Source organism: Chaetodon auriga, chromosome 16, assembly GCF_051107435.1.
Source record: "Chaetodon auriga isolate fChaAug3 chromosome 16, fChaAug3.hap1, whole genome shotgun sequence".
Lineage (NCBI taxonomy): Eukaryota > Metazoa > Chordata > Actinopteri > Chaetodontiformes > Chaetodontidae > Chaetodon > Chaetodon auriga.
The window spans coordinates 11,550,963-11,563,553 of NC_135089.1; the positions used below are offsets into that span (position 1 = coordinate 11,550,963).

The window sequence follows — 12,591 nt, forward strand, 5'->3', positions numbered from 1 at the left end:
CTGTGTGTGTGTGTGTGTGTGTGTGTGTGTGTGTGTGTGTGTGTGTGTGTGTGTGTGTGTGTCTCCTTCAAGGGAGCTGTTCATTTGGGCGCCACATCTGTAAGTGCACACATGTGAGTGTGTATACGAATGGGTAGTGGAAGCACTTATTCAGCAGTTATTAATATTAGCTTGCTCGATACTGAGCCTTTTTCCTCACGATTGAACAGCCTTGAATCGTGTCAACATAAAGAAAAATATTTTTAATTCGTAAAGATGATATGAATCCAGATAAAGATCGCACATTTTAAGGTTTAATGGCGATGCAGGTGTTTTTGTGTGTGATTGGATAATACATATGCACTCATTAGATGGTTGAATAACTGACGTGTAACGTGGATTTGTTCAGGTGTTTCTTCTAAATGAAGTGACACCGCTGGTCCTGCCTCTGTCTTCTCAGGTGACTGTGGTGCGTCAGGAGTACGAGGGGAAGATCAAAGGTTTGATGCCAGCAGAGCTCAGACAGGAACTAGAGGACACCATCACCTCTCTGAAAGCTCAGGTGAGATTTGACTGCTTGCCAGATGCAGATCAGATACAGGCATGACTAGAACAAACATGCTGACATATTCAATCTGGTGACTTTAGTTTCAAGCATGTTAAAAATTGTCTGGGGGCTAATGTGCTCCCTTTCAACCTGAAAAATGCTCCTCCTGTCTTTTTCTCTCTCATTAACACACGCCCTTTTAAATACATCTACATTTTTGCATGCGTCTACATTTTAGCATTGTAGTCTTAAACTTGATAACATAATAAAACCACCTGTCCATTGGTCCAGAGGAGGAGCAAACTCAGGGAGCTCCAGCAAAACAACGCTGGGTCATCTGGCAAAAAAAAAAAAAAGTTTAACCTCGCTCAACTTTTACTGCAATGCAACATGACGTCATCCATATGACGTCATTGCATTGCCATTCATATAGAGCAGATCTATACCATGCAGACGTTGCTGTTGTCCTGTCCTTGCAGTCCTCTTTATGAAACTTAATGTCCTCCCGTCTCTCCATCAGATCACACAGTCACCCCTCGCCTTGCCTCATTCATATAACCATGTTGCTCCTCTGGGCTTTCTCTTGCTAATATCATTGGGTCCATTTTGATAGTGAATCAGTCATTTTCGTAGCTTTTACAGTGTGAACAAAATAGGATTTTCCGTAATGATGATGGGACCATGCATTGTTTGCAAAAGGAGCTCATCATAAACCCCTGCCTTGTTCAAATAGGCCTACCAAGATCCCATTTCAGCGCACAGACCACAGCTCTGTGTTCGGATATGTTTATAAGATGTAATTCGTGACCAGAATGGTCTCTCCTCTCATTGACGACGTCTTGGGTTTTGCACATTAAAGTGCATTATTTTTACATAGTGAAAAAAAAGGTGGGGAGAGTTTGCATGTCTCCAGAGGCATCCGACCACATTTCGGTGGGGTTTTGCATACACTTCGCCACTGTGAAGTGCCAAATGAAATGCTAGAACTTTCCTGAGGTCTCCCCCACAGAAAGGAATGTACCCTCGGCTCCAGTACGGTAGTCCCAGAACAATAAGGATTCTTTTGGAGCCGTGATTATTCTGCCAGGCTCTAGATGCCGTGTAAATGTAGATGGGATTTATTTTCACTTCAGCCAAAGACACTTCATAAATAAACTCACACTTTGTAGCCAAACAAAAGAATGGCGCTGCCTCCTCTTGCAGCGTCCTAACCTCAACTAACCTGGTTCATAATCTTGCCTCTGTCCCTATGCGCCTTAACCCCACTGCCCTAATCTCCTGACCCCCAACCCCTGCTGTCCTGACCCCTGGACTCAACAACCAAGCCTTTCTTCCACTTCGCTCAGCCCCTCCACCCAAAAGCACAATTGACCCAAAGCCATCATACCTTCTCCACTTCAAGTTTCTGGCAAGTTTCTGACTACACCGCTAATCAGAGTGAGTCTTTTTTGAAGATTGCTCTGTGCCAAACGTTGCATTGTCTGTCTTTGCTGCAGGTTAACTTCCTTCAGAAGAGAGCCTCTTTGCTACAGGAAGACCTGGATGCCTGTCGCAGCAGGAGGTTAGCATGATTGTTTATCTTGTAACGAAATGTGTGTGCATACGTGCCTGTGCAGGGTTCACATGGAAGTTTATACCTCTGTAGAGTACAATGTGTGTGTGTGTGTGTGTGTGTGTGTGTGTGTGTGTGTGTGTGTGTGTGTGTGTGTTCCTTAGTGTACTTCAGGTGGTGAGTGTAGTAAAGTACGAACATTCAGAATTGCTCATCGGCTTGCAGTGTGCTTTGTAGTGCACTATTAATGGCGCAGATCTTGTCGTTGCCTATGACAGCTTCCAGTCCTGAGGGCTTTCATTTGCCTGCCATCCATCATACTGTAAGAAGCATTTATGTCTTTATGAAAAGCATCTATACATCTGCAGCGATAAGAGGCCTTGTCAAACGACGCTGCCGCTCACATCTCTGCAAACATCTCTCAGGACTGTCAGTCACACACATCACAGTAAATAATCAGTTATTTCACTGTACTCCACCTCGCAACTTAAAGTGGCAGAGACGTTGAGGATCTCAAATGTCGACAGTCAATCAGAGAGAGTTAGTTTAAACGTGATATTCTTTAATGTCAGTGCACATGTATTATAATGTCAGTTTAATGGTTTTATGCTGGTTAAAGCCAACTCTTTCTGTACAGGTGACCAGAGAAGAACAACAGCCTGACCCTCCAGCGGGATATGAAGGATAAGATGTCCAATCAGATGTGAGCATTACTAACTGTTCTAAGTATTTTACACACCTGTGATCCCACCGGACCAGTCATCTTTGAGTTTGAAGTGCTGTGGTCTCTCATGATTTTACTAACATATGAACTATTTATTCATTGTCAGATTTTAGTTTTGCTCTGTCTTGTTGGAAAAAAATGAGTATTTTTATGTTCACAGCTGGTTACATTGTTATTTTTTATTCTTTTGATATCATTAACTTGGCACTATTGCTATTGATATTTGATATCAACTGTCACATTCTTACCAAAATCCATCGTTTTTTAATAAAAAGGATTTTCGTCACTTTATGTTGTCATGCTTTTTGTCTTTCTGAGCATATTTTTCATCTTCTTCAAATACCTCATGATTAAGTCCTCAATTAAGGGAATTCACACTGTAGCCCTCCTTTTTAAAATGACCACAACATGCATGTTAACCAAGATTAGCTCTGTAACTTTACACTAAAGTCAAAGACCTTGAATTCCCATCTCCCCCATCGCTATTAAGCATTGCCTTTCTGCTCAAGCCCCCATTTGAACTGTAAAGAGTAGCTGGGGGTTTGTGGTTGGTTCAGATAAAGAGCGCAGCGAGTCGATTGTTTGAACCTCAGGCCAAGCACTACAGTCCTTGGACTCACTGTTTCTGCCTCCGCCACCACTTTGTGTTTTACCGACGGCTCCACTCAAACCCAAGCTGAATGACTCAGACGCTGGAGTCCACGAAACGGCCGCCATGTCTCCATGTCTCCTCCAGTGTCTCCAGAGTGTGGAGGTTTTATGATGATAATAACATTTGGTGGACCAAGGATGGGCTTCATAATGAGCCCCCATCCGTTGGTATTTCGTGTCTCTGGTAGGTGAGGAATGCACGAGCTTGCATACTGATCATTTCAAAAGAATCCAGATTTTTCCTGGAAACCAGTTTGGAGGAATTATTAAATTCCAAAATCAGATTTGATTTCAAAGAGGCCCCCGCACTTATTTGCATTGGAATTGCTTTTCTTTTTACACCCGCAGTTCACGCATTTCCATGTGTTCCCATTGTCCGTGACCTGTTCCGCTGTCTCCAAACGAAACACTATACCCCTCTCTGTGTTTATTTGATGTGCTGATTCTGCTGCCCAGGCAGGGAGAGAGAGAGAAAGAAGAAACAAAAAAAGAGAGACGAAAGGAGAGAGGACTGTCAGACCGACATCTGAGAAACAGGAATTTTGTCTTTCAGCACGAAGCCTTTGTAGAGTCTGTTGTTTCTGGAAGAAGTGCACCGAGGATTCATAACTATTGCAACATAGCATCATAAGTGCATGTGCACTTGTGTATATGCAAGGAGGTATGTGTGACATTTTTTGCATGCACCGTATGTGTCATTACAATAGTGCTTAAAACAAACGAGAAAGTTCGTGTCATCCAACTGTGTCAAAAGGCAAAAGTATTCAGAACGTTAAGAGGTGGGGTGGAAAACTCCAATAAGGTTCGGTTTTACTTACTACTACAGGAGCAGGTAGAGGCGTCAGGAGACAACAGCTAGTAAATAGCAGGCTGCTCAGTTGCATCTCTAGATTGAAAAAGACAATAATGTAAGAACAGTATTTAAAACCACAGAGATATGAAGCTTTCTTCAGCCGTGGTATAAAAGTTGTTTACCTGATATTGACAGCTTTGGGTGTCGACATGTGTTGATGTTCTATCCTCCAATTTAGGCCTACAATCGATCCACCAATCAGCTGGCACACCTGCTGTTTATCAGGTGAGTAACTCTCCCTTTTAAGCGATCTACATTATCAGCTAAATCTCTGGGGTTAAACAGCGGAAACTCTTGGAGAGTCTCCCCTCAAAGGCTGAAGGAAGTCGCTACCAGTCGCTATGTGTGATAGCAATTGACGTGGTTGTCGGATTGTCTGTTTTCAAAAGTTGCACTTGGTCCCACAGTATGAAGGTTCTGCTGCTAGGGGTCTCTCAGTCAGCAATGAAAGCAAAAGACGTAGTTTGATGACGTAGCACAGGATGACAGAGTTATTGTCTTCACTGTTAAACAACCACGACTGACGTGACTCAGGCAGAAATGTTCACGGACAAGGTGTAGTAACGTTTTGTTCACGTTACGTTCAATCCCATTCGCAATTGACAGGCGACCAAATGAAACGCACCTGGAATTATTATTGAAACGGCAGATTTCTCTGGGTTTGAACATTGTCGGAAACATTTGTTACAGAGGCCCCTATTTTGCAAATTTACCCAAACTGGCTCCGGCTATAACCTTTCCTTTAATCTGTGTTATTACTCTGACATAGTTTCACCCTAATTGATTGTCTACCACCAACATAAACCTCCCTAATTGTGCTTGTGTAAATACAAGCCATGAATGTCATTTCCACACAGCCGTCATTGCCCCATTAAGGATCAAAGCCCTCGCTTCCTCTCAGTTATCTCCACATCAGACAGTGGACTGTTGTGTGACAACAGCAAAGGGCAGTCGGGGAGCTCCCAAGGTTTCCACCATCACCTCGCTTCATGCTAGCGCTCACAGCTGCTGCGCTGTATCACGCTTGTTAATGTGGAATTAGTTCTCATGACATGAGTGCACAAAGGGCCATTTAAAAAAAACACTGCACACTCTCAAAAAAACCAGGCTCTCGAGTCGGAAATCTAGAGCAACTGCGTATCCTCTTTAAGTCGCTGTACAGCTGAACTTCAAACCGGCTTCTGTTTATAAGCAGTTTATTCCAGCAGGCTATCAGAGAGGTCATTCCAGGACGTGAATTCAAAGGCCAGCAGTCGCTTCTAATCAGTTGTAGAGGAGGGTGATTCGAAGTCATTCGGCGCCTCTCTTCTCCGCCTCGAACTCGATTCACACATGTGACTGTGTGTGCTTGTGACAGGCCTCTGGGATTGACTGTACATCAGCGTGTGATTGACAAAGTCATTGTACGTGTGTGTGTTTGCGTGTGCCACCGGAGCTTTTTATAGCGCTGTATTCTGAGTCAGACCCTAGGAGGCCTGTGTTTGGCTGCTGTACGCCACTCGCATAAATAAACCTGTTTATCGCCAACACTCCTCACACACACACTGATGTCTTCCATCATGTTTTCTGCCTTCTCTGCCTTTGTCTCTCTTCCGAGCTTGTATCGTTCTTCTCTTTGTTGGTACGGTATTTATGGCAGTGATTTTTTTTTTTTTCCTTTTTTCCCCGGCCCTGTCACTCAAACGCAACAAGAGCTGTGAAAAGGATATGCAGCTGCGTGATTTGAGAACAAGTGGGTTAGAAGCTATACAGCCTCAGTGAAGAAGGCACAGCAGGTTGTGTTTGTGCGATTGTGGCATGAATCTGCCGTCTGGGCTGAGAGTGTGGGCTGAACAGAGGGACAGAAGACCCTGCACTCAAGACAGTGTGGGAGGTTTGTCTGTATCGCTTGCCCTGTGTCTCTGTCTGGTATCTCCGTCTCACTCTTTCCATTTATCTCCCTCAGCCTCTTTTATTAATATACAATATGGGTGAGTAGACTGTGCAGTACTATGCAGATAAAGCGGACATCTTTCCTCCTTTTTGATCTTCCATTCATTAATTAAAAATAAGTACCTTCTCAAAAGTAGATCCTGTAAAATATGTTAAAGTCTAACTGCTGGTCTTCAGCTCACTCACACTTCGCTGTCTGTTTGTGCACAGTTGTGTCTTTGCATTGACTTTACATACAATCACATAGCACTGAAATTCATTCTGCGTTCAGTCGAAACACACCAAAAAACATGTTATTATTCATACATTTAACTTTTCACATGTGCTGCTTTAGATTTTTATCCTCCAACATTATGGTGATTAAACACTGTTTAGAGTCTTCTCCACATTGACACCTCTGCAAATGTGGTGGAGAATGGTAAATTCCCTTTGTTTAATCACATTTATGCCTAAAAACAGTCAAATCTTACAACCCTGAATCCAAAAAAACAAACTATTTTCACCAACAAAGTGTTCCCGACCCCACGCAGTAACATCCTTTATACAATCATGTGTTCACAAAGTGGTGAACCTCGCTCCAGCCTCGCTAAATGAACCTGTTCACCTGTGGAACGTTCCAAACAGTCTTTGGAAGTCTTTTGTTGCTCCCGTCCCAACTTGTTTTAAAACATGTTGCTGGCATCAATTTCACAATACCCACAAAAATCAATGAAGCTGATGAGGTGAAACATTAAATCTATTGTCTCTGTGCTGTTTTCAATTGAGTGTATGTCAAACAGGCTTAGCAAACGATCACATGCTGTTTTATTTATGCTTTGCACAACTGTTTTTGGACTTGGGGCTGTAGCTACTGGCCTGAAGGTGGTCTTAACTTATGTTTATGACTGTCACATGATCTATTCTGAAGAATCTTTACCTGCTGGCATAAACAAGCTCAAATTGCCTTCACTTGTAGAAGAGACATGTCTCTCTTGATTTGGTGATTCGGTGTTAATGACAAGCATGTGACACGTGAATGGCATTTCATATTTATCTGCATTTGTGTAGACATCAGATCTGTTGCCATGTTGCTCACGCTGTTGAAGCGTCACACCCCTCTAATGGAGGAACAGGAAGCGGGGAAGGAGATAAAAAATCTGGCATCTGTTGAATGGACGAGCGAGTTAATCACCTTACCAGTCTGGGAACCCTGTGACTCCTGAGTCAGGAAAGAGGAAGATGGGGTTAAAGCGATGGATTAAGGATGAGTGAGGGAGCCCAGGGTTCAGGTTAAGACTGATTCGGAGACGGATCGCTGTCCTGTCAAGCATGGCGGAACAGTGGCGTCCGGCCTGTGAAGTGTCTGCATGGTGCTTCAGTGCGAGCAGCAGAGGAAATGAAAGTCATTACTGTCAGTGTGGAGTGAGCTTCATGGCCCAAACGGGATTAGACAGTGCATCCGACATTGTTTCTATACATTGGTAGACTTAAAAGTCAAGCGCAAAATGGGATTAAAACGAGGGAAAAAAACCAATAAATAACCTTCAACAGCCCCCCCCCCCTTGCCTCTCTTTTATTTCCTCTCTGCCTTCCTTCGCTACCAATTCCCTACCTATTTCATGTCTCATTCTTTCCTCTTAGTCCTTTTCTCTTTCACCTGCCTCGCTCCCCTTTCCACTCTGTCTGACACATCTCTCTTTCCCTTCTTCCATCTTTCACACACTCATCCCCATCATCAAAATGCACAGGTAGGCGCCGACTCCCACTTGCACTTTACATTCTCTGTTTTGCAAAAAAAAATAAAAAAAAACATCCTTCTGGGGCCAATTGGCGCTTGAAATCCAACTTCATTCCCCTCAAACTGAACCCTTTCAAAAACAAACCCTCCCACCACTTGCGCTCTTTTTTTCCCTCCTCTTCCTCTTTCAAAACAGCCCCATAACAAACTGGCGAATTGTTGCCCTTCCTTAACTTTTAAGGGTATTATGCACCATGTCCAACTTCAAAGCCTGTCTTAACTCCACACTTTAATTGTATCTTCCCCAGCTCTCTGCGTGCCATTTGATTCTGCTGACAACAGCACTTCTGCCTCCGTTCTCCTCCATCCTTCTCCTCCCGTCCTCTTCTGCCACTCTTTGGTCCTGGCTTGTGTTGTGTTTTGACCCCCTGCACCCCCCACCTCCACCGCAGCTCCTCTCATCAGCTCCTTGCTCCCTTCAGAGGCCATTGTCCCCCTGTTGTCACCTACTTTGAAGAGGTAGCCTCCATTTCCTCTCTCGGCAGTCGGTTGTTGCCCGGGGTGTGTACACACCAAACAAACTTGAAACAGTAACCCCCTGTCCTACATTGGCTGTCTCCTGCTCTCTTTATCTGCTCTCTCTCTTTCTGTGACTGTGTGAGCTGACTTCCTCCTCATGGCCCTGGTTGATAATTGCCATAAGCTTCCCTCTTGGTTTCATTTTCCATTGTCCTCCCCCCAAATTCTTGGCTCTGGCTTGAGATAAAGGGATGAGCACTTCAAAGGGGTCTGCAAAGAGTTTAACCCCAAGCCGAAAGGAACAGCACACAATACTGTAATTGAGAGCAGTTACTGATCACAGAGCTGCAGCACAGAGAGGACAGCACCGGTAGACACACACACACACACACTCTGAGTGTTTAAGACTGCAACTGAGGTGGCCAGTAGCAGTTACGACAGGCCAAAGCTGCTCAGGAGACCATATAACACAGTCGTAAAAGCCTCTGTAGTCCTCTTTAGTTGTTAGATGGTGCTTTTCATCAAATATGACTTCAGACGCTGTAGGAAATTAAGTTGCTTTGTGTATTTTGTGCACATGCAAAAAAGAAGCAGGCGGCATTAAAGAATCGATCGGGCTCACGTGATTTATGAGTCTCTATTCGTGGGGCTCTTTGTAGTCAGGCTGAGTTTGACCTGTCCCTGTAATAATATCTTCCCAAACCAAGAGACAGTTACACCCCATAACCTCTCCCCCTGAAGCCCTCTTTCAAGGGTCTTTTTATAGGGCCAGGAGCCAAGGACACCCCTGGTCTCAGGCCAGTCACAGACCTGAGGTCAGCTCCTGAGGGGCAGCAGGGAAGACCCAATCCATGGGGACCTCCCATGAGCCATAGAGGGGGTTGACGAGGCAGGACATGAGGGCTCAACTGGCCCCTGGTCCTGGCAGGGGGTCCACACCATCGCCATGGTGATGGCTTCCACCCTGGTGTGTTTACTGTCAGAGGTCAGCCTCAGCCCTCCAAAGTTAACAAAGGCTGACATTGTCGGGCGAGCACTCGGTATATTAGCCAGATGACCTGTGTACCTATGGAAAGACCTGGACTGTGTGGATGAGCTTTTAGGAGACAAGGAACTGTGTTTGTGCAGACTTGTTTTAACTGAGTCATGAGTGTCTCACATCTGGCATGGTTCCACATGTCAGATCTACTGTACATCAGTGGTTTCCAACCTTTCTTGTCAGTCAGATGAACTCAGGTCGGCTACTCCTCCAGTGCGATTTCTTTCCACTGTTTAACCCTTACTTTTCAACCATTCATCCGTCACTTTCAGCTCATGGTTTCAGCTTCTTTGCTCACTTGCTAACTAGTTTTCATGTTCTCTCAACATGTGGTGTTCCGGTGTAACAGCTAACTCAATAAGTGGATTGATTTTTGATGAAAATCGACATTTCTATTTTTCCAAATGAGCCGTGCTACCACCCAAACCTTCCACATGCCCCTGAGCGGTTGCAGAAGTACCCCCTGGGGTGTGAGTACCCCTGCTGGCAATCAGTGCTGTTCATCTTTTGGTGGGATGGCGAGTTTGATGCAAACACATTGGGAATGTTTTTGTGCAGGATGTGAGCGCGATAAAGTGGCCTTTGAATGATGAGTAATCCCTTAGTCATCATGGCCTCTTCAAGAGCAATTTCCTCTTTTATCAACCTTGATGGGAAGCGAGGTATCAAGGGAGAAAGTTTCACGGCACCTTTAGCAAACAGGCTGATCAAAGTGTTTGCTGTCTTTGTACTGTACTTTTTGAATCTCTGTCCACTGAGAGAACAAGGACACACAGACACCTACTGTCTCCCTTTCAAGAATATAGCCAGTCCTCTTGTACAGAGGATCTCCTGTGGTGGCTCATTTGAACACTAAAGACCGATCCACAACACTGTTGACTCTGTTCTATAAACACTATTAACATCGCCGCCTGTAGCCGGTCCAGCGTGAATAAAGTGTGTCCAAAATGACCACTGCTGTCTGCATCCAAACAGCTCCTCACAGTCTGACCCCTGAATGGATGTTTATTGAATGTCTGATCTGTCTGTGGGCTTTTCACTCCTTTTACATGTTATCTATGCTGCAGTTAAAGGGCGCACACACACACACAAAGCAGAGCTGTCAGAGCTGCAGAGAGGAGCACTTCTTCTTTTGCTGCTTAAATGATATGATAACATCCGTCAGGGAATTTATCCTCACTGAACAGACGTTTTAATCTAGCGTGCATGCATGTATGTGCCCTTATAGCCACTGGTAGGAGCTGTGGAGTGATAACAGCACTGTGATCTGATTTCCTATTGCAGCATGTTGTATCTAAATGACGTCTGTTGATCGTTTAAGTGACTTTACTTAAAATAGCCAGGTGTAAGCCTCATGTAGAAAACTTTTGTCCTGTTGAAGTTTTCTCCAGCGAGCCTTTCAATCCTGCAGGAGGGGCACATCTGCGTCTCTATCCTTTCCAAATAGTGCCTTAAGGGGATTAAAAATCATAGTTTCATTATTCTTCTTATTATCTTCATCTTATTGTCTTCTTGTTATGTGACCAAAAATTCATATGAGGACATGGACGAGCTATTTGATACACGCCGGTGCATGCATTGTGCATCCCCGGGACTCCAGCGGATTAATCTCAAAAACTATGCGGGTCTTGAAAAGAAAAGATCCCTGCGTCTTTAAAGTTTATGTAGCAACAGAGGGATTGTAGCGATAATGCTATTGGGGCGGCAGATCAGTTACTTCTGACGCTCCAAAGCCTCGGGGAGTTGGCTCAAGATTGCTTGTCTTTGATAAGGTCCTCACTATGTAGTTAAAACTTCGTGATCTGGGAAAAGATTGGTAAAACGTGGCAAAAAGCTCGCAGGTCGGGAAATAAACCGAGCAACCTTTAAAATATGTTTCACCCGGAGTGACTGAAACGCATCCGGGAAGCTCCGCCGCTTGTTTTCCTTTTTTCGGAGGCATCAAGCTGGAATTGTTTTTTATGCAGCTGTCGGGACCCGGCAGTCGGTTCCTTACTTTGAAGTGCGCTGCTCCAGCCTGTCGGCTCAGTTGGTGTTGGAGTCGCCTGCAGGAGAGACCTACCGTGCGGCATGGCAGCCTGAAACCGTAGGGAGGAGAAAAGGAGGAGGGAGAAAAGCGGTATTTTTTTCCTCTCGAGTGCATTTTTCTCTCCGCAAACCGACTCAAACCTGAACGGACTGTATGTGGACGCGTCGTGGAGACGAGCACTGTGGATTATACGCGCTTTTTTGTGGATAAAACAACCAACAACTGGAGTTTAATTTGAGTCGAGAACTCGTGGATCGATGGTAAGTTACTGGAGTGTGTGTGCCTCCTCAAACTGGCCCCCACTGGAGCTCCCTTTGATGTGCTGTTGACTCGCCTTTGAAGTAACGTTCAGGGGAAAACGACCCGCTTTTCTTCCGTTCAAAGACCAGAAAAACGCGTCGAACCGTTTCTGTATCATTCACTTCGTTTTCTTTTTGGGGGCTTTTTGTGTGATTTCATATTTAAGCAGATATTTCTAAGAAGTGCTCGTTTCTTTTTGTGGAATTCCTCCCCCACAAGATCTGAGACTTTAGCGTACTTGGGATTGGACGTTAAAGGGGGCTTGTTTTTTCTCCTGCCTTAAATGCAACATTAAAGAAACTTTAACAGACTCTGGACTGCGTGACAGTATTGACGTGAATGGGGTTGTAATGTAGTCTGCTGGAATAGAATTTTAAAGAGTTGCTTATCTTTTTATTATTAGTATTTTAGAAGTAGCCTTTGCTGTTAGTACAGAAAGATTTGGAGTTGTTGCTGTGCCCGGATCCGTTTCTCTCCTGTCTCGGACAAGTTAAACACTTGTAACCGTGTGTCAGTGATACAAAGTGACATCTGTAATGTTGCGTATCAGCCGCTGATCCGTTGGAGCACTGATGCTTTGGGGTGCAGAGACGATCATCTGTGACAAACTGCTCATCACCTCTGCGATAATGGAACAACAGATAGCTGGATGACTTAAACACTTGAGCGCGTTAAAGCTCCGTGAGCAGCTAGCACACCAAACGCAGCAGCCAGTGAACTCTATTAACTATGTTGGTCACGTTTTTCGA

General features: G+C 44.6%; 1 protein-coding gene across 1 annotated transcript in view; it reads left to right on the forward strand.

Moving 5' to 3' along the window:
* Positions 1–3,092, forward strand: part of cep112 (centrosomal protein 112) — a 92,666-nt gene extending 89,574 nt beyond the window's left edge. The window contains exons 25-27 of the mRNA XM_076751918.1: positions 440–541; positions 2,023–2,087; positions 2,716–3,092. Of these exons, the coding sequence (XP_076608033.1) occupies positions 440–541; positions 2,023–2,087; positions 2,716–2,719 (171 nt within the window). The 3' untranslated portion in view covers positions 2,720–3,092. The remainder of the gene's footprint in view (positions 1–439; positions 542–2,022; positions 2,088–2,715) is intronic.
* Positions 3,093–12,591: the final 9,499 nt, after the last annotated feature.